This window comes from Macaca mulatta, chromosome 14, assembly GCF_049350105.2.
Source record: "Macaca mulatta isolate MMU2019108-1 chromosome 14, T2T-MMU8v2.0, whole genome shotgun sequence".
Lineage (NCBI taxonomy): Eukaryota > Metazoa > Chordata > Mammalia > Primates > Cercopithecidae > Macaca > Macaca mulatta.
This window is the reverse complement of record NC_133419.1, coordinates 119,030,008-119,052,464: the sequence shown is the minus strand read 5'-3', so window position 1 is coordinate 119,052,464 and position 22,457 is coordinate 119,030,008. Positions and strand designations below refer to the sequence as shown.

The window sequence follows — 22,457 nt, the reverse complement described above, 5'->3', positions numbered from 1 at the left end:
ATACCTGTCATAATCAGCTAAATCAGAGGAAAACAAATTACAGAATAATGAACAGCCAGAACCAGAACTGTTTTTGGAAGTCATACATTCTAGTTCTAAAATCTTCACATTTCTAGAATCTTCTTTATCTAATGTCTTTTGTGGTCCTATTGATCTCATCAGACTCCCTTATAAACATTTCCTTAATTTTTGCCATTTTTGTCTCTCTGTAGAGTTAGAACTTGGTCTTTTTTTTTTTTTTTATTAATTAATTATTTTTTTTTGAGATAGATTTCCATTCTGTTGTCCAGGCTGGAGTGCAGTGGCACGATCTCGGCTCACTGCAACTTCCGCCTCCCAGGTTCAAGCAATTCTCCTTCTTCAACCCTAACCCTAACCCCAACCCTCCTGAGTAGCTGGGACTACAGGCACGTGCCACCAAGCCAGGCTAATTTTTTGTATTTTTAGTAGAGACGGGGTTTTACCGTGTTAGCCAGGATGGTCTTAATCCCCTGACCTTGTGATCTGCCCGCCTCAGCCTCCCAAAGTGTTGAGATTATAGGTGTGAGCCACTGCGCCTGGGCAAACTTCATCTTTTATCACCAGGAGTAGTAATGAATTCTTTTTTTTTTTTTTGGAGACAGGGTTTCACTATGTTGCCCAGGCTGGAGCGCAGTGGTGCAATCTCAGCTCACTGCAGTCTCAACATTCCGGGCTCAAGAGATCCTCCCACCTCAGCCTCGTGATTAGCTGACACTACAGGCACATGCCACCATGCCCAGCTAATTCTTGTATATTTTGTAGAGACGGGGTTTTGCCATGTTGCCCAGGCTGCTCTCAAACTCCTGGGCTCAAGTGATCGGCCTGCCTCGGCCTCCCCAAGTGCTAAGGATTACAGGCATGAGCCACCACACCTGGCCAGTAATGAAAATTTAAGAGCAGAAAGTGCAATACAAAATGAAAACAATTCCACTTTCCCAGATCATAACAGAAAGACAGCAATTTAATTTTTAAAGTTTAACAGGTCAAAAGTTAAAAACAGGTCAGGCACAGTGGCTTATGCCTGTAATCCCAGCACTTTGGGAGGCCAAGGTGGGTGGATCACCTGAGGTCAGGAGTTCGAGATCAGCCCGGCCAACACGGCGAAACCCCATCTCTACTAAAAAAATACAAAATCAGCTGGGCATGGTGGTGCATGCCTGTAATCCCAGCTACTTGGGAGGATGAGGCAGAAGAATTGCTTGAACCCAGGAGGTGGAGGTTGCAGTGAGCAGAGAATGTGCCACTGTACTCCAACCAAGGTGACAAGAGCGAAAATCCATCTCAACAACAATAAAAGTTAAAAACAAATTTAAGAAATCTGGACAAAGCTGATTCATGAAACACAAATAAATTCATACAATGCCCCTTTTCTATTAGATTTTAATGTAAGCCTTTAGAATAAGCTCAGATTATATCTCTAAGACTCTCCCTCTCTTTTTTTTTTTTTTAAGAGACAGGTTATCACTCTGTCACCCAGGATGGAGTACAGTTGCACAATCATAGCTCACTGTGGCCTCCAACTCCTTGGCTAGAGCAATCCTCCTGCCTCAGCCTCTGGAGCAGCTAGGACTACAAGCATATGCCACCATGCCTGGCGATTTTTTTTTTTTTTTTTGGTAGAGATGGGGGTCTTTCTTGCCCAGGTTAGTGGTCTTAAACTTCTGGCCTCAAGCAATCCTTCTGCCTTGGCCTCCCAAAATGCTGAGATTAAAGATGTGAGCTTCTGTGCCTGGCCAAAGACTCAATTTCTACCTTCTGGTTATCAACACAACTCAACTGTTTTTTCCTAATGACATCAGAGGAGTTACCTGTGAAATCCCAAGTACAAGGTATACTCTGTCAGGGCAAGGTTCTCTGTTACAAGGTTGTAGTTCTGTGGAAACTTTGGCTCCTGCACAGCTGGGATCAAACAGGTTTCTTTGTCCAAACCTCAAAGAGGTTAAAAAAAAAAAAGACAAAACAAGGGTAAATGTCTTGTCACAGACATCCATCTTGGTCTCCAGTCTCCTCTTACACTCATTCAATTTCCATACTGTTAGCAGTGATATCTTCTTAAAAACATTTCTTGTCATATTAGTTCTTTGTCTAAATATATCTTTTGGCTTCTCACCGTCTACAGAAATACAGTTAAATCTTTTTCACTTGACCATGAAATCACCAAAAATTAAAAGGAATAATACTATAGATTGTTTCAAGTGATAGGCAATATATCATTTGTATTTATTTTGTGTTTTTCTGAATTTGATTATTTGCTTTTGAGCAGTTATCATGTTTACAATTAGAATTATAAAACTGGAATGAAATATACCAAAATTAAGAGTGATTTCACTTAGAGTGGTAGGATTATGAGTCATTTATTTTCTTTTCATTTCTCTGTACTGTTTTCTCCAATCCAGCCCCAACTATCTTCCTCCCTTGACCCATTTCCTCCCCAACTGAACCCCATCTACCCCTTGCCCTAGCCACATTGAGCCTCTCACCATTTCTTAGTCAAGACTTTCCATAGTTTTATACCTTTACACTCGCTTTTCTCTCTGTATAAAGGGATCCTCTTGCTTCTTTGCCTGGTAAAACCTAACTTGTCTCTCAAGACTCAGCTACGAAGACCTCCAACTTCTGCAGAATTGTTTACTCCCTCCTCTGTGCCCACACAGCTTAGCCCTATAACGTATTATAATTATCTGTTCATATATCTGCCTTCTGGAGCCTGAGTTCAAAAAGGATGAGGACTCTGCTTTATTCGTTTTTATGATGTATGAATGAATGAACATGCAAGGCTGCCAAATCCAGAGAGAAGGTCTCACTAAAGTACAACATTTAAAAGCTACCAAGTGTTTTTTTTCTCTTCTCAAAAATCTGTCTTTAAAAAATTCCGGCCGGGCACAGTGGCTCACGCCTGTAATCCCAGCACTTTGAGAGGCTGAGGCGGGTGGATCATGAGGTCAAGAGATCAAGACTATCCTGGCCAACATGGTGAAACCCCATCTCTATTAAAAACACAAAAAATTAGCTGGGCGTGGTGGCACGCACCTGTAGTCCCAGCTACTCAGAAGGCTGAGGCAGGAGAATTGCTTGAACACGGGAGGCAGAGATTGCAGTGAGCCGAGATAGCGCCACTGCACTATAGCCTGAGTGACAGAGTGAGACTCTATCTCAAAAAAAAAAAAAAATCTAAATAGCTCTTGTTTCTGCCTCATCTTTTTTTGAGAAAGGAACTCTGTGAGAAAGGATAAGGGAGTGAATGCTTTACACATTACACACACACACACACACACACGCACACACACACGGTTTTGAGAAGCCTGGTTCTCCCCTACCTCTCATGTGTACATTTTTAATTTTTCGTTCTTCATCGTTCAACTCCTTGAGGGCACAGTATGTGGGATTAAAGGTGAGGAGCCGAGAGGATCTGGGTTTGCAAAATGGCTGGCATAGCTTCAGGAGAGCAGCACCCAGATTCAGAAAGAAGGCATCCGAGGCATACATTTGGAAAAAGATTTCTGGCATCTGATTGGCCCAAATCTTGGTGCGGCCTGCATTTGCATGCAAACAGTTTCCAAGCCAGGACAAGATACAGTGTTTGGTTTCTGGAGAGAGCTGGAGTAAGTTCTTCAGCATCTGGTAGATCTTTTCGTGGAACTGAGCCATGAACTGTTCAACCAGAAAACACAACCACAGAACGTTCCAGTTTCACAATCCTAGTATTTTTTATTCCCAAACCTTAGCAACTGGCAGTTTCTAAAAATATGCTAATCCTAATCTTTCCCCTCACTCTCTGCGCCTTATCCCCTAATTTGATTTTAAAATATATTTCTGGGCACTTATAATTTTCTGATCAGCTGCCGAACCGTAGATGGCATTACATAGTATTAGAGCACAGGTCTGTAAATTTTTTCTGCAAAGGGCTAGACGATAAAGATTTCTGGCATTACTTACCGTACAGTGTCTGAGGCAATTATTCAACTCTATCACTGTAGCGTGAATTCAAACCACAAACAATACATATACTAATGGGCATGACTATGTTCAATAAAACTTTATTTATAAAAACAGGCGGCAGGCCAGATTTGGCCACTGCTAGTTTGCCATGCCCTGCCTTAGAGAGTTGTAATGATTAATGAATAGGAGACTTAAACTAATAAATAAGAAACTTAAATCCCCAATTCAATCATTTAAATGCCTCATGTTGGCCAGACCTCTACTATAATTTATGTGAAGAAGCCCAAATAGAGAGGGCATAGGTTAGACAGGAAAAGGAAGAAAAACTGAGTTTATAAGCTAGAGTTCAGTCAAAAGGTTTTCAGAGCTAAAGGTATAGCTCAGTGAGAAAAATGAGGGTTGCAGGGAAGTAGCTGTAGCAGTGCTACAGCAAAGGGTAAGGAGTAGCAGCAGCTCATTCTTAACCCACACAAAGGTTTATCCTCTGTTCTTAGCATATGCTAAAAGGAGGGCATTTTTTTTTTTTTTTTTTTTTGAGACAGAGTCTCATTCTGTCATCCAGGCTGGAGCGCGATGATGCAATCATGGCTTACTGAAGTCTTGACCTCCCAGGCTCAAGTGATCCTCCCACCTCAGCCTCCCGAGTAGCTGGGACGACAGATGCTTGCCGCCACGCCCAGCTAAGTTTTGTATTTTTTTGTAGAGATGGGGGTCTCACTGTGTTGCCCAGGCTGGTTTCAAATTGAACTCCTGGGCTCAAGCGATCCTCCCACCTTGGCCTCCAAAGTGCAGGGATTACAGGCTTGAGCTACCACACCCAGCTTTAATTTATTTATGTGATGTAAAAGCCAACTAGATCAATTTGCTTTCCCAGAGAGGCTTGAGCGGCCTTATCTGTATCTGCTTTCTGAGAAAAGTATTTTAAGGTCGGGGGCTGGGATGCCCTGGTAAACACTTCCACCTGATGGATGTTGGCCTCCTGTACTTTGATCTCCTGGGGGCTGGAACGAGATGGATTCAAAAAGTAGCCATGATTTTCTACAACACCCGGAGTCTTTAATAAGCAGGAGATATTCAGAATTACTCCCAGCAAGGTCTTCTGGTACATTTGCCCATTGGTAGGGTCCTTGGGCTGAATGTATTCTACAAAAACCTGTAAGAGAAGACAAGTCCTGCTTATTCGTCTGCATGGTGAGATAAGGTGATGGGGTGGGAGGGCCTCAAAACAGTTAAGTTGATACAACAACCAAGCTATCTTTTTCTTATTTTATAGGTAATATTACAGTGTCTTCAGGATAGGGAAGCATAGTGTATTACACATCTAGCTCAACTGAATATATATCATCTTTCAGACCTACCTTTGCCATATCTTTTTGCCTAGTGAAATAGAGAAGAATATCCAGATATGCATACAAAAGGATCTGACAGAGCTCGAGATCTTTTATTCGGCCCAATAAAACATCAAACACTGGAATCATGACTTCTGGAAATGTTCGAACTTCCTCATCCAATATCAAGGCTTCAATGACCTCTTCCAGAAACTCAGTTACATCTTCAAAATCTAACAGAAGACAAATGAGAGAGAAAGGAGGGCACAAGAATTTTTATATGCCTTTACACGCTAGCTCTTTACTTTCAATAATTCTTTTTTTTTTTTTTTAAGAGATGAGGGTCTTGCTTTTTTGCCCAGCCTGGAGTGTAGTGGCTATTCACAGGTGTGATTATAGCACACTACAGCCTCAAACTCCTGGGCTCAAGGAATCCTTCTGCCTCAGCCTCCAGAGTAGATGGGACTACAAGGGTGTGCTACCATGCCCGGCTTTATTCTACTGGTACTCAACCTCAAAGATCAATATGTGAGCCCTCTTCTTTAATCTGTACCAGAACCATAATGGCTCTGAGACTTTCTAATGCAATTAGTGAAATTTTAAATCTGAAAATCAAAATGTAGAGGCTTACAGATTTTGCTCATGTACTCACGGGCTCCCTGGATGGCTTCTAACATCAAATCTACCAGTTGCTCATGGATGTTTTGGTCAACATAGATCTCGGGGGTGAGAAGAACTGTTCGGGTATTAGACACAGTGAGGTTTCTGCACTGCACTGCAAAGGGTAGCAGGTTCTCTGGAACTTTGGTAATCTGCAAACAGCATGAAGAAAAGAGCGAACAGTCTAACTCTAATCTGGAATGAAAGTAGACACAGTGAATAGAATAGAAGAGACAGACTGGTCTACTGTGGATGCTTGAAAATTAGAGATTCAATCCTTGGCTTAAGGAATCATCTATCTGTCTATTTAAAATTCCAATCCTGGAAATGTCAGGCTTAGCCTACTCTAATTATTTACATCTCAGTGGAAATGAATTCATGAGTCCTTTTCTGTTTTTTGAGACAGAGTCTCGCTCTGTCACCCAGGCTGGAGTGCAGTGGTGTGATCTCAGCTCACTGCATCCTTCACCTCCCAGGTTCATGTGATTCTCCTGCCTCAGCCTCCTGAATAGCTGGGATTATAAACGTGTGCCACCACGCCTGGCTACTTTTTGTATTTTTAGTAGAGAAAAGGTTTTGCCACATTGGCCAGGCTGATCTTGAACTCCTGGCCTCATGTGATCCACCTGCCTTGGCCTCCCAAAGTGCTGGGATTACAGGAGTGAGCCACTGTGCCCAGCCTCATGAGACTTTTTTAAGGATGTGATTTCTAAAGAGGTTTTAGAGAGAATAGGAGGCACTAGTTAATTGGGGAGAAGGGTGGACCCCAACATACAGAAAGCAGAGACTAAAGCTTTAGTGCATCTGATATCCAGTGTTCTAAACATACTATGACATATATAAATTGATATAAAAGCTTTACTGTCCCTGATATTCAGTTCTAGACATACTATGACATACATAAATTGATATAAAGACCGATCCAACTCTGGCCTACATGCTAAAGTCATATCCAAGAGGACAATATAGTATTCAATGGGGATTATTCCTTTACCTCTTCCTTGGCTCTCTGGAAGCAGGAGTAAAGGTAACAAAAAATGTGCCTCTCCCCTGCATCTCGATCAGCAGAGAGATTTAGCGTTGTAGAAGAAGTCATGTTAATTAAGTGGTTGCCTGGATCTTGAAGTAATAAGCGAGCGAAGAGGGCCTATAAAGAAAAACAAACAAAAATACTAAACTATTGCAAAATTAATCTTAGAACGTTAAGATGTAAAAGGTAATTCTGATACAGGTTATTAGCAAGAATCACAGATTTGAATGTAGAGTGAAGGAGAAAAAAAGGGCCCTGTATCTTTTCACTTTAGAAAATATTAGAAAATTATGGTATATATAAAGTTATCCTAAACTAAGCCTCAAGTGTCTAGTATAGCCCCAGCATAGAGTCGGCATTAAAAGACTATTTGTTGAATGGTGCTGAGATCAGTGATTAAACTTAAATGTGAAATCTACTATTCTGTGTGATTGTTGATCTCATTCAGACTTATATAAAGATACTCTAAATGTGAAGTTAAACTGCAAGGTGTCAACTGTCTTTCCTACCAAACTTTTATTCTTTTAATGTTACTCAGGCACCTGCAAGGTACAACACACTGTTTTTTTAAAGTGCTGTGGTTTACAAGTTTGTCTCCAACAAAATTCATGTTGAAATTTGATTTCCATGTGGCACTGTTGGAGGTGGGGCTATCGGGAGGTGTCTGGGTATGGAAGCGGATCCCTCATGAACTGCTTGGTGCTATTCTCAAGGTGGTGAATGAGTTCTTGCTCTCACAAGACTGGATTAATTCTCATAGGAATGGATAAATTCCCTCCAGAGTGGGTTCTTATTAAGCCAGGACACCTCTCAGGTTTTCTCCTCTTTGCATGTGTCCTCATCGTATGTGTCCTTTGCTAACTTCCTCTACCACGCTGTGAGGCAGCACAAAAGCCCTCACCAGCGGCCAGGGACATGCCCTGAAACTTCTCAGCCTGCAGAACTGTGAGCTAAAGAAACCTTTCTTTATAAATTACTGTTTGGGTGTTCTTTTTTTTTTCTTTCTATAGACGGGTCTTTCTTACTCTGTCGCTCAGGCTGGAGTGCAGAGGCTCACTGCAGCCTCTGCCTCTCAGGCTCAAGCAATCCTCCCACCTCAGCCTCCTGAGTAGCTGGGACTTCAGGTACATGCCATCACAGCCAGTTAATTCTTTGTATTTTTTGTAGAAACATGGTCTTGTTGTGTTGCCAGGGCTGGTAACTCTTGGCCTGAAGAGATCCTCCCAAAGTGCTGGGATTACAGGTGTGAGCCACTGTGCCCAGTCACAGGTATTCTTTTATAGCAACACAAAACAGACTAAGATAGAAAGGATACAAAGAAGAAAAAGTGATGAGCCTTGTCCTTAAGAACTTAAGTTTAATAGGGGAGATAAGACAGGTACATAAGAAAGCTGCAACATGAGATAGGAAGTGACAATTCCCATAAGAGATTCAGAGGCTGATTATTCTAGGTACCCAGAGAAGGAAGTAACACTTTTATTTGGCAAGGCTTTGTAATTTTTTTTTTTTTTTTGAGATAGTCTTGTTCTGTTGTCCAGGCTGGAGTGCAGTGATGTGATCTCGGCTCATTGCAACCCCCACCTCCTGGGTCTAAACCATTCTCCTGCCTCAGCCTCCCAAGTAGCTGGGACTACAAGCACCCACCACCATGCCCAGCTAATTTTTTGTATTTTTAGTAGAGATGGAGTTTCACTGTGTTAGCCAGGATGGTCTCGATCTCCCAACCTCGTGATCCACCTGCCTCGGCCTCCCAAAGTACTGGGATTACAGGCGTGAGTCAATGTGCCTGTCCAAGGCTTTGTAATTAAGAAGGCATTTTAACTGTTTCTTAGAGGATGGGTAGATTTGGACATGTGGACATGGTAGATAAAAAGATTCCAAAAGAGGAACACCACAATGTTAGAGATGCACATTCAGGTTAATTGGCCTTCTACTGGCAAAAAAAAAAAAAAAAAAAAAGAGAGAGGGATGGACATATGGACACAAGCATAAGTTGGAGAACAGTGAGCAGAGTTCAGGTGCATAGCTAATTTTTGCTAAGGGTACACATTAGGAACATAAGAATATTACCTGCTCAACATTGCTCATATCGAGCCAGTCTTGATCTTCTAGCTCTACTGCCATTTCTTCCAAATACACACAACGGCTGGGGATGCCATTCCCGCTTTTCAAGCTGGGATCACCTGGGAAATGGTTTTAATATGATAGGTGAAGCATTATGCTTTTGTCTTATACAGACAACTGATCTTGACAGCATCACTCTTGAACTGCAAATCTGACTCAGGAATACCAGAATGATCCTGATACACAAAGAACATCTAAAGATTCAAATCTTTTTTTTTTCCCCTCTAGTCACAGAGAAAGGGATTTGTTATAAACCTAGCATCATGACATTTAAAGAGTAAATCCCAGACATTAGTACCAACCTTGGGGTTTAACCACAGACAGGGCACAGAGGGCAAACACTCTCTGATGCCTCTGAGCGCTCCCATCTGAAAATTTAGGTTACCTCTGAGAAGAAAATCAGTTTGGCTACCATTCCATGTCCCTTTTAAGGTAGTAAAGGCAAGTAGCTATATAGTGCAGTCAGTATTGAAACGGGAACAACAGATCTGTGTCTAAATACTGTTTTTAGATCATACCAAAAGCTTCACTGAAATATAAAACCTGAGTTTCAGGGAGTGCAGTGAGTAGGTTTGTATCTAACCATTAGCTGTAATCGGTTTCTAAGAGCAAGCCCCTAGCCCAAGTTCAAATAGAAAGGGTAGAATCATGAAGATATTGGCTACAAGTTTGTAACTCACTGTTGTCCAGAGTAATAAGGAAGATCCTTTGGATCATGTGATTGATGTTGAGTTGCTCACATATTTCTTGCTGTGATCGGAATGAGCGGCTAATCTCAGCCACAGAGTAATCGAATTCATCCAGGCTCTCTGACACGCTATTATCCGAGTCATCTGGGCTAGCTGGGAGTTCATCTGCCAGAAAATGTATACTGTTAAATGTTACACCCCTTTCTTTAAGAGAGAATCAAGCATACTACCAAAAATAATAAATGTAACCAAGAGGATGATAATTTTGGATGTAAAACAAGCTAATCATCTAATTAGTGAACATCTCAAGTCAGGGAAGTTAAGTATAGGGTTTTGAAATTCCTGGCTATAAATCCTACCACATTTTACAAAGCAAAAGTTTTATTTCTATCCATAATTATACTCCACACTGCCAGAAATAGCAATATGTTATCTTCTCTACAGAATCCTAGTGAACAAAGAATTACCTAATAGATCAAAATGCCTTTAATTATTTTAAATGTATGGCTTTTCTCCCTGATTTTAAGAGATCATATTTGTTTTAATAGTTCTTAACTGTACAGAAAAATATAGTAGAGAAAGTCTCCTGAACCAATTCCCTAAAGATACTTAACACTGTTCAAGAATTTTTTTCTATTCTGGTGCTAATATTCATTACTATCTTTTAAATTTTTTTAAAAAATGGGATACTATACATAGCTGTTTTCAGCTTGCCTCTTAATCAGCACCAACGCCTTTCCTTGTTAGGTCATTTAGAGGCCTACCTCATTCTTTTTAATGGCTGTATTGTATCACATCTCTTGCATGCCCTGTGATTTAAGTAGCTACTTTCCAACTGATGAACAATAAGGTTGTTTCTAACATTTCATGATTTTAAATACTGCACTGAATACAACTTAACTCTTTTTGTTTACTTGTATGAGTATTTCTACAGGATAAATTCACAGTAGCAGAACTGCTAGATCAAAGAGCTTGAATATTTAAAAAGTTAACATTTACTGCCAGGCATGGTGGCTCACGCCTATAATCCTAGCACTTTGGGAGGCCAAGGTGGGCGGATCACGAGGTCAGCAGATTGAGACCATCCTGGCTAACATGGTGAAACCCTATCTCTACTAAAAAATACAAAAAATTAGCCGGGTGTGGTGGCACACACCTGTAGTCCCAGCTACTTGGGAGGCTGAGGCAGCAGAATCACTTAAACCCGGGAGGCAGAGGTTGCAGTGAGCCGAGATTGTGCCACTGCCCTCTAGCCTGGGTGACAGAGCGAGACTTCATCTCAAAAAAAAAAAACAAAAGTTAACATTTACTACCAAGTTACCCTCAAACTGTTCTGATTTGCATGCAAACCCAACAGCATATAAGAGAGTGCCTGTTTGAATCGTCACACATTTTATAGGTAAAAAAACTATTTAATGGTTGTTTTAATTGGCATTTCTCTAATGATTGATGATAATAAATTATTTATTTATTTATTTATTTATTTTTGAGACGGAGTCTCGCTCTGCCGCCCAGGCTGGAGTGCAGTGGCCGGATCTCAGCTCACTGCAAGCTCCGCCTCCCGGGTTCCCGCCATTCTCCTGCCTCAGCCTCCCGAGTAGCTGGGACTACAGGCGCCCGCCACCTCGCCCGGCTAGTTTTTTGTATTTTTTAGTAGAGACGGGGTTTCACCGTGTTAGCCAGGATGGTCTCGATCTCCTGACCTTGTGATCCTCCCGTCTCGGCCTCCCAAAGTGCTGGGATTACAGGCTTGAGCCACCGTGCCCGGCCTTTATTTTTATTTTTTTAAAAAAATTTCTGGGCCGGGCGCGGTGGCTCAAGCCTGTAATCCCAGCACTTTGGGAGGCCGAGGCGGGTGGATCATGAGGTCAGGAGATCGAGACTATCCTGGCTAACATGGTGAAACCCCGTCTCTACTAAAAATACAAAAAACTAGCCGGGCGTGGTGGCGGGCGCCTGTAGTCTCAGCTACTTGGGAGGCTGAGGCGGGAGAATGGCGTGAACCCGGGAGGCGGAGCTTGCAGTGAGCCGAGATCACGCCACTGCACTCCAGCCTGGGAGACACAGTGAGAGTCCGTCTAAAAAAAAAAAAAAAAAAAAAAATTTCTGTCCTCAAAATCTGCTCCCATCCTTTGATTTTTTTTTTTTTTTTTGAGATGGAGTCTCACTCTGTTGCCCAGGCTGGAGTGCAGTGGTGTGATCTTGGCTCACTGCAACCTCCGCCTCCCAGGTTCAAGCGATTCTCCTGCCTCAGCCAAGTAGTTGGGTCTACAGGCGCCCACCACCACACCTGGCTAATTTTAGTAATTTTAGCAGAGATGGGGTTTTACCATGTTGGCCAGCCTGATCTCAAACTCCTGACCTCAGGCGATCCGCCCACCTCGGCCTCCCAAAACGCTGGGATTATAGGCGCCTGCCATCATGCCTGGCTAATTTTTATCTTTAGTAGAGATGGGGTTTTGTCATGTTGGCCAGGCTGGTCTCGAACTCCTGACCTCCAGTGATCTGCCCACCTAGGCCTACCAAAGAGCTGGGATTACAGGCGCGAGCCACTGTGCCCGGCCCCATCATCCATGTTGAATGACTACATAAAAGTAATGTGATTCACTATATGCCACATATGAGTCTGTATCTACTTTTCTCTATTGACAGAATGGTTACTCTGAAAGTCCAGGTAAAACTCTCTAAGTAAGAGTTGTTTCAGTGTGGTGAGTATAAGCTCAATATAGGAAGCCAAAGATTTTGGCAAAGTACTAATTGCTAGTGGAAACAGGTTGGCTCTGGTGGCATGATAAACTCAGTGTAAACAAACTAAGATGAAGAGGTGCCAAAATAGTAACAGAAGGGCATGTGCCTGCAATGCTTCCAACTCTAGCCAGATTTATGTCTGTTTATAGCCAGAAGGACAAGCGTTCTGTTGCTCAGCTGCTATACTGTTGAGTTCTTCTCTGACCTCCAATGGTGACAGAAGCTAAGAATCTGTTTGGCAAAATTTCCCTCAGCCACATACTCATAAATCATACTTTCTCATTCCTTATTTTTCCTATTTTTCACTCTGCTTTCTCCCCTACAATCTTCTAAACCAGTTTCCCATTCTGGGCCTGTATCATAGAATTCTGGGAGAGATTTCAGAGACTGAAAATATCATGTTAAAAAAAAATCAACATTGACTTTGTTTTTCCCTTGCATCAATCACTCATCTGTCTTGCTTTTACCTCTTTTTTCTTCAGCCCTTTCTGAAAGGCCAAAAGTCAGCTATGCACCTGAATGTTTTTTTTTTTTTTAAAAATAAACAAAGGGAAAATGCAAACACTTCTCCTTCTCTCAAAAGAAAAACACTATTATTCTTTTCAGAGAGAGAAGGGGAGCAATTTCTGGTTTGAAAGATTGTGAATATCTCCAGAAGACTAACATATTTGAGAAAAATCCTAATTCTTCTAGTGTATATGCTCCTTATAGGAGGAAGCTGGACTTGATTTTAAATTTGGTCCCAGAAAGAAAACCATTTTTTCTGATTAGTGAGATGTTATTCTGATTTTTTTCACAGTAAGGCTAAGGATCAGATTTTTTTAAAAGTCTGTCCTAACAGGACTAAGCTACAAACGATGCCACTCATTGGAATAGAAGAAGCACATTGCTTGGGAGGGCCTTTGAAGTGCTGAGCTTAAGAACAAGTCTCATTTGCCTACAGGTCAAAAAAGCTTTTATAGTTCCTCCTTTTACATCTACTTTCTATAGCTGCACATGACTTGCTTTCTACACCTACACTTACCACCTCAGTGTCCTATGTTAAAAACATTTATTTAAATAGCTTTTACTAGGTGATTTTTTTTTTCTTTTAAAGAAAACAGCCTGACAGCTTTGGGATCACAACTGGCATCTGTTACTATGGAACCACCTGTTATCTGGTCTCTTTTTGCACAGTGGAGAGGACAGGGGAGGGGAGGGACTCAAAACCAACAACAAAAACGAACAAACAAAAAACCCCAATTTCTGCTCTAAACAAACAAAAACCAACTTTTGTCCCAAACTTAAATTCCAATTGCAATTAAGGACTCAAAGAAACGTAATTTGGGAAGACCCCATTCTAGGTCATCTTATCTCCTGCTATTGGCTCCTCTACTTACCAGATTGTTGCTTCAGCTGCTCTTTTTGGATTGCCGCAAACTGTTTGGCATCAGCCAGGGAGCCAAAAAGAGCAGCAAAGGGGTTACTTGAGATGTTGTTGTTATTCTCCTGGTCTGTCATTTCACTTTAAGGTATCCTCCATCCAGACCTAGGGGGAGGGGCTGTTCAAAGGACAGGTATGAGACACAAGAGGGCAGATAACACAATAGCTGTAATATACCCGTGGTTGTTTCTTTTCCCATTTCTCAAATACAACACATTTAAAAAGACTTTGGGTTAAGATTTTCCAATTCCTGTCCCCAAACTCAAGATTTTTTTGGCAAAATGGTTACAAACCTACCAGCTGGACTCGCTGGCTTGATTTGGGGATAGCTAAAACTAAAAAGTCTAAAACATGTTCAGCTGGAATGCATTTATCTGTTGATATGCTTTCATTTGCTATACCTTTAAGAAAATAGGTTAAGTGGAAAGAATTATTGAAGTCAAAGAGAGAACTCACCTATTAATTGTAATAACAATGTGGCACTGAAAAATAATAAGACAAGAATTATGGGTTTCCCAAGAATTATTAAGCTGGCAGTCTAGTTCTAATTCACTGGGGTGAGGACGAGGCACTTCTATGACTTGGGGCTGGGGCTGAAAATTCCTCAGCTACATATAAATTAAGTAAAAGCCATGTCTTAGATTTGGACTCTAGCAATCAGGTCTGGAAGCAGTTTAGCTGTATGTTGTGGGTTTTTAACATAGATTAAGCAATCTATTTATTTCTAGGCTTAAAAATACTGATATTTCTTCCATTAAAAATTAAATGGTCTTTGCTTCATGCTATATCTAACCTTCACTGTTTACCTGATTTCTTAAAATAATACTGAAGAAACACAAATTTCAACGGTCAGGTCTACTGTGTAATATGAAATATATATACCTCAAAGGTGTTTAGTAGAGCTGACTGAGCCTGCATTCACACTCTTCTGATTACATTTCCTCATTCGAGACCAAGGGAACTCAGTGGCACAAAAGAATAAGCAGCGCTCCCTGAAAGGCTTTCTCCCCTTTCTGAAATTTTAAAGCCATGACATAGAAATATTAAATACAACTCTGAAAAGGGTGGGAAGAGACAAAGGGTATGAATGTTCTGCTCACAAGGATCTTGAACTGCTACAAGGACAGAGACCTTAGAAATAGCGGGGGTAGGGGTACAAAGGAAGAAAAAAAAAAACATTTGATCTACCTTTAGTTTATTGAGGCAAGACTCCTCACAGGATCATGTTAACAAAAGTTAATGTGGGCCAGGTGCAGTGGCTCATGCCTGCAATCCCAGTACCTTGGGAGGCTGAGGCAGGTGGATCACCTGAGGTCAGGAGTTCAAGACCAGCCTGGCCAACATGGTGAAACCCCATCTCTACTAAAACACGAAAATTAGCCGGGTGTGGTGGCTGGCAGGTGCCTGTAATCCCAGCTACTTGGGAGGTGGGAGGCTGAGGCAGGAGAAATGCTTGAACTCAGGAGGCAGAGGTTGCAGAGAGCCGAGATCACACCACTGCACTTCAACCTGGGTGACAGAGCGAGGCTTCGTCTCAAAAAAAAAAAAAAAAAAAAACCCCAAAACTAATGTGGTCGAAAAAGTTACCCTTATTTACCAGAAAAAGAGATGATTTATAACATTTCTTGACAATTCTGAGGCATCTTCAGCACCTGCTTCATGCTCCTCTGCCATTTTTTCCACACAAGAGCTAACGGCTAATTAGCTGTAATGACTTAGGCAGTCTAGTCTCCTCTCAGTGCAGCTCAAAGCTTTACTTCAAGGAATTTAACTGTTATTTGGATTTTTAGTAGAGATGGGGTATCACCATGTTGGCCAGGCTGGTCTTGAACTCCTGACCTCAAGTGATCCTCCCACCTTGGCCTCCCAAAGTGCTGGGATTATAGGCATGAGTCACTGCACTTAGCCTTCTGTATTTTATTTTTTGCTATGTATATTTTATTTATTTATTTATTTGAGATGGAGTCTCGCTCTGTCGCCCAGGCTGGAGTGCAGTGGCCGGACCTCAGCTCGCTGCAAGCTCCGCCTCCCGGGTTTACGCCATTCTCCTGCCTCAGCCTCCCGAGCAGCTGGGACTACAGGCGCCCGCCACCTCGCCCAGCTAATTTTTTGTATTTTTTAGTAGAGACAGGGTTTCACCATGTTAGCCAGGATGGTCTTGATCTCCTGACCTCGTGATCCACCCGTCTCGGCCTCCCAAAGTGCTGGTATTACAGGCTTGAGCCACCGTGCCCAGCCTGCTATGTATATTTTAGTCAAGCTTAATAATGTAAAAAGGGAAAGATACCATATTTAGTATTGAAATTAATGAGGGGGCTTTTCCCCATGTAATTACTGCATAAGTTTAATTATTTCCTCTAGTAAATGTAAAACCACCAAGAATTGTCTTATTGTTAGCTGACCACCCTTCTACTTCCATCCTAAAATACCTCAAATTCCAGAGGTATTTTTAAAAAGTATACTGAGCTTTTGTTATTTTTCTCTCTAAAACATCACATTCATTTTTTCCTTTGGGTATCCACTCCACTCAATCCAGAAGAGGTTGACCAGTTCAGAAGGGGTTGACTTCACCCACTAGCCCCAGGAATGAACATACAAGTCTGGCTGGGCTAAAAAGAATACAGCATTTTCCGGCCAAAGCAATTGATCCAGGAGTGGGCAAAAGACACTATGGAGGCCTAACAGAGTCAATGAATACCAGCTTCATGACTTCAGTTGAACCTACAGAAAAGTGTGTTTTTTCCTGCTTGAGTTGCTAGGCCGGTGAGTTAGAGTTGCCATCTTTACACCATTTAGAAAAGGCCTAGCCTAAAACCAAGGCAACATACACTAGAAAATAGAATTGAGAGATGGAAAGAGAAGTCTGGACTTTTCAGTTATAAAAACCAATAAAATTTACCTAAGTGCCTAAACCAGTTTGATGTTTTTTAAAACACAACTGAAAAGTGGCGAGATTATTACAAAGGACATGCATCACCTGCAACACATAAGCAGAAAGAAAGCTGAAAGCCAGGAATACAGCACATATGACAGAGAAGCTCTTAAGACTATCAAGAAGGCCAGGCACAGTGGCTCATGCCTATAATCCCAGCACTTTGGGAGGCTAAGGCGGGCAGATCATGAGGTTAGGAGTTCGAGACCAGCCTGACCAACATGGTGAAACCCCATCTCTACTAAAAACACAAAAAAATGTAGCCAGGTGTGGTGGCGTGCACCTGTAATCCCAGCTACTCAGGAGGCTGAGGCAGGAGAATGGCTTGAACCTGGGAGGCAGAGGTCGCAGTGAGCCAAGATCATGCCACTGCACTCCAGCCTAGGCAACAGAGGGAAACTGTCTCAAAAAAAAAAAAAAAAAAAAAAAAAAAAAAAAGACTACCAAGATAAACAAGAAGAATTTATCACCATAAATTGCATTACTTCCTTCTTTCTCCATACTATACTGTTGCACTGTATAAAGAAGCTAGCTTTCTACATTTTACCTCTACTTTTACTAGGAGTTTAAACTTTCTGCATTGTATTTCTAAGCAGATCTTCTGCATTGCTAGGCTGTAAGCTCTTCTGATTACATGTTCATATCTGATTATTCTCTCTTCTGTGTCTAGCATTATACATCACAATCACACAATCCTAAATAAGTAGTTATTGAATGGCTTCAATCTTACACGTAGTTCTTTCTGAACTCCTTGTAATCAACAGCATCACCGTGACCATGATCCTACTTCAAGGTAAGGGCTTTACTACTTGTCTTAGGTTGCAGTGGAAGGTCAAGCTACCAGGCTAGACGCTGGTTCTTTGGTATCTTGGCATGAGTAGAATGGTGGATGGAAATAAGTCTCTGTTGTCATCTCTACTATCTGTGAAAAACAAAAAGGTTCTCACCTACCTTTCACTAAGCTCATCTTTTTCACAGGTACGTCAAATCTGTGTACAAACTTTAGATTTGTTCAATGCACTTACCAAAGTAAATAAGAGTACCTAGATAATCACCCACTCTAAAGGTCTGATAAAATGAAACCTAAATATTTTGTTTAATATTCAATAATGTCACTCGGGATTTATAATCTCCTATTTTCAGGGCCGGGTGCAATATGTCACGCCTGTAATTCCAGCACTTTGGGAGGCCAAGGTGGACAGATTACTTGAAGTCAGAAGTTTGAGACCAGCCTGGCCAATGTGGTGAAACCCTACTAAAAGTGATTACAGGCGCACACCACCACGCCTTAGCCAGGCTGTAATCCCAGTTACTTGGGAGGCTGAGGCAGGAGGATCACTTTAAACTGGGAGATGGAGGTTGCCATGAGCTGAGATCACGCCACTGCACTCCAGAGCAGAGCCTGGGCGACACAGTCAGACTCTGTCCCCCTCCACAAAAAAAAATATATATGTATACACACACACACACACACATATATGTGTATATGTGTGTGTATATATCGTGTATATATACACACATATATGTGTATATGTATGTGTGTATATATATACGTGTGTGTGTGCATATATACACACATATATATGTATACACATTTTTTCCTATTTTCAACACCATACAGAGATACAACACTATCCTGTTGTCAGACACTTTGGGATGGTACAACTACCAATCCTTAGAAGCTTTTGGATTTGATTCTTTTAAAATATGTCCTCCTTGAAAACAAGTTTCACTCTGATATACCTGCTGCAAAGATCTATATCTATAATAGCTGTCCTACAAAATTCTGTCACCTCCTCCTGATTCAAGCTTTGTTTATGAATAGTACCACTAATCCTTTAAGACCATTGTCAGCTCTCATGAACACACAACTGTGTTAACATCAGACTTGGTTTTTTTTTTTTTTTTTGAGACGGAGTCTTGCTCTGTCGCCCAGGCTGGAGTGCAGTGGCACAATCTCGGCTCACTGCAAGCTCCGCCTCCCGGGTTCACGCCATTCTCCTGCCTCAGCCTCCCGAGTAGCTGGGACTACAGGCGCCCGCCACCACGCCCGGCTAATGTTTTGTATTTTTAGTAGACACGGGGTTTCACCGTGTTAGCCAGGATGGTCTCGATCTCCTGACCTCGTGATCCGCCCGCCTTGGCCTCCCAAAGTGCTGGGATTACAGGCATGAGCCACCGCGCCCGGCCGGTATTGTTTTTAAACAGAAATATCTGGAACACTTTGTAAAACTGGGATTGTCAAAATCAAGCTCTATCAAATCATATCCTCCCATAAGGTCTGTGCCCTGGTAAATAATACATATATCATTTAAAAATAGAAATTAAAATATCAACTTAAAATATAAATTAAAAAACAATTTTCGTTGTTGTATGTTTCACCTAACACTATTAGGCCAGACGAATGTGGCAACAAAATTCCATCAACACATCTATCTGCAACCTAGAAGGATGTCAAGTCAAAAAGCAGACAGCAGTCCTTCTTGGATCCCATTTTATCGCAGGTGGGCTTCCACGTGACGCCAAAACAGTAAATGACAGTGAGACTAAACACATGCTTGCTCTCAGGGCATACAACTGAACCTAAAGGGAAGGCTCATCAAATATAAGGTCATGAGCCATGGTCACTCAATTTTAGAAGTGTCTTCTAAACCCAAGGAAACATGAAGCAGAGTGACCCAAGAGTTTTCTGAGGTGAACTCATCACCTGCCTTAAGAAATGTCAACACCCTTCAACTGGTTTGCTTACGACTCGCGATTAATCTTATCTTCTTGGCATCTGCCTATTTGTTATCTATTCTTCATATTTGATCCTTCCATGTTCCATAAGGGATTCGCAGGAAGGAGGGAGATCCACCCGCCTGGGGCACGTTCTAGAGAAAGTAAGTCAAAGATAATGCAATGATAGCGCTCCGGCCTGTTCAGGAGGGGCTTGGCAAAGATGGGGACAGAAATGTACAGAGAGACATCAGAAGCTGGGGCACTGTAAGGGGTTCCAAATCAGACAGGGTCGAAGTTCAAGAAAGAGAAGGTGCCTGGTTAGGAAAGCACAGGAGAAGGAATTTGGAGAAGATAAGAGTGAACAGGGATTAAGTGGCATTGGACTAGCAGAAAATATCACAATGCAAAGTCAATGACCCCGTCCCCTGAAGCTATTGCCTGTCTTACCAGAGCCTGAAGGGCTAGCAGCGACGACACGACAGAATCTCAGCGGCCGAAAGGTTCCCACTTCCGACTCAGCACATCAACCGGAAGTTACGTCATCAACAAGCGTCGGGGTTTGTGGAAGTTCATCTCCGCGCCGGAAGCACCGTGTGCAGGCTCACCCGGGGGACTGGCGCGCAAATCCGCCTACAGCGCATGCGCTAGCTGTATAGCTGCGGACTGGAGGCGGGGCGGAAGTGGCAGGAAGTGGCCTGGGGTCGGATTGTCGGGACGGGAGTGGGTCCACCTGGCAGTGCACTTTGGAGTGTGGAATATGAGGCTGGGTTTTGGAAACCAGCGTACCGAGGGCAGATAAAACTGTGATCCCTGGCTCTGCTCGCAACCTCTGTTGGGGGTCTGCTCTCTTATTTTCCCACCAGTCCTATACCTTTTTGAAGCAGCTTCTGTTACTCTCTGTTATTCAAAGGGATGACACTAATAGCAATAACAACTAAAAGTTTGTTATTGTGCTGTCTTCGGAGCAGTCTTTGGAGTGTGCTATCTTTGATTGGATTTCAGTTTTCTTCTCTGTGAAGTGGAGATGGTATACATCCTACAAGGTTGTTTTTGAGATACACATAAATGGCCGGGCACAGTGGCTCACGCCTGTAATCCCAGCACTTTGGGAGGCCGAGACGGGCGGATCACGAGGGCAAGAGATCAGGATACACATAAATAATAAAGGAAATAATTTTCAAGAGTTAAAAGCGCTGTGCAAGTGAAAATTCACAGAATGAGAGAAAATAGTTGCAACTCATATATCTGATAAAGGATTAATATCTAAAATATATAAAGAACTACAAGAACAAAAAAACCCCAAACAGTTCAGTTCAAAAAAGGGCAAAGGACTTGAATAGACATTTCTCCAAAGAAGATACATTCCAAGAGAATAACTATCCACTTGGTATCTGTGGGGGATTTGTTTCAGGACCCCCTGGGTACCAAAATCCATGGATGCTCAAGTTCCTTATACAAAATGATGCAGTATTTGCATATAAACTATGCACATCCTCCTGTGTCATCCTAGATATGCCTAAGTCATCTCTAGATCACTTATAATACCTAATACAATGTAAATCTAAATAGTGTTGTATTGTTTAGGGAATAATGACAAAAAGTCTGTACATGTTCAGTACAGATGAAATTTGTTTTGGAATATTTCCAATTCATGGTTGGTTGAATCCATAGATGGAGTCCACATATATGGAAGGCCAACTGTACAAATTGTGGATAAGCATATGAAAGAGTGCTCAACATCGCTCGTCTTTAGGGAAATGAGAATAAAACGTAATACCTACTAGGATGGCTATTATATATAAAAAAAGGAAAGTAATTGTTGGCAGATGTGGAGAAATTGAAACCCTATGCATTGCTCATGGCAACGTTAAATAGTCCAGACTTTTTGGAAAAACAGTTTGATGATTCCTCAAAAAGTTAAACATAGTATAACCATGTGATCAAGCAATTCCGCTTTGACATAGATGTTCAAAATAACTGAAAGCAGGAACTTAGATACTTGTATACCTATGTTTACAGTAGCATTATTCATAATAACCAAAAGGTGGAAACAACCCAGAATGTCCATCAACAGACGAATGCATAAACAAAATATGGTATATAGCTACAGATGACTTATTCAGCCTTGAAAAAGAATGAAGTTCTGATACATGCTGAAACACTGATGAACCTTGAAAACATTATGCTAAGTGAAATGGGCCAGACAGAAAGGACTAAATACTGTTTGATTCAATTTATATGTGGTACCCAGAATAGGCACGTTCCTTGAGAGAGAAAGTATAATAGAGGTCACCAGGGATTGGAGGGAGAGGGGAACGTGAGTTATTTTCTAATGGGTACCAAGTTTCTGTTTAGGATGATGAAAAAGTTCTGAAATGGGTAGTGATGATGGCTACACATTGTGGATATATTTAATACCATTGAATGGTACACTTAAAAATAGTTAAAATGGGGTTGGGTGCAGTGGCTCATGCCTGTAATTCCAGCACTGTAGGAAGCTGAGGTGGGCAGATCACTTGTAGTCAGGAGTTCGAGACCAGCCTGGCCAACATAGTGAAACCCTGTCTCTACTAAAAATACAAAAATTAGCTGAGTGTGTTGATGTGCGCCTGTAATCTCAGCTACTTGGGAGGCTGAGGCAGGAGAATCACTTGAACTCGGGAGGCAGAGGTTGCAGTGAGCCGAGATTGTGCCACTGCACTAGAGTGCCTGGATGACAGAGTGAGACTCTGTCTCAAAAAAAAAAAACAAAACAAAAACAAACAAACAAAAAAAACAAACAAACAAAAAAAAGAAAACGAAAAAGAAAAAGATTAAAATGGTAAATTTTAGGTTATATATG

The 22,457-nt window shown here is 41.7% G+C and overlaps 1 protein-coding gene across 5 annotated transcripts in view; it reads right to left on the bottom strand.

Moving 5' to 3' along the window:
- UBE4A (ubiquitination factor E4A) overlaps positions 1-20,137 on the bottom strand; it is a 40,124-nt gene extending 19,987 nt beyond the window's left edge. Inside the window, exons 1-12 of one of the 5 annotated variants that reach the window (XM_077964377.1) lie at positions 20,063-20,137; positions 17,625-17,816; positions 14,419-14,444; positions 13,919-14,080; positions 9,783-9,956; positions 9,049-9,161; positions 6,943-7,095; positions 5,941-6,100; positions 5,319-5,521; positions 4,922-5,113; positions 3,339-3,672; positions 1,830-1,950 (exon numbers count right to left, since the gene is read on the bottom strand). In XM_077964377.1, coding sequence (XP_077820503.1) covers positions 1,830-1,950; positions 3,339-3,672; positions 4,922-5,113; positions 5,319-5,521; positions 5,941-6,100; positions 6,943-7,095; positions 9,049-9,161; positions 9,783-9,956; positions 13,919-14,039 — 1,571 coding nt within the window. In that variant the 5' untranslated portion in view covers positions 14,040-14,080; positions 14,419-14,444; positions 17,625-17,816; positions 20,063-20,137. Of the gene's footprint in view, positions 1-1,829; positions 1,951-3,338; positions 3,673-4,921; positions 5,114-5,318; positions 5,522-5,940; positions 6,101-6,942; positions 7,096-9,048; positions 9,162-9,782; positions 9,957-13,918; positions 14,081-14,418; positions 14,445-14,844; positions 14,976-17,624; positions 17,817-20,062 lie in introns of all 5 variants that reach the window. The other 4 variants (XM_015115820.3, XM_015115823.3, XM_015115822.3 and 1 more) reach the window with 4 other exon arrangements.
- Positions 20,138-22,457: the final 2,320 nt, after the last annotated feature.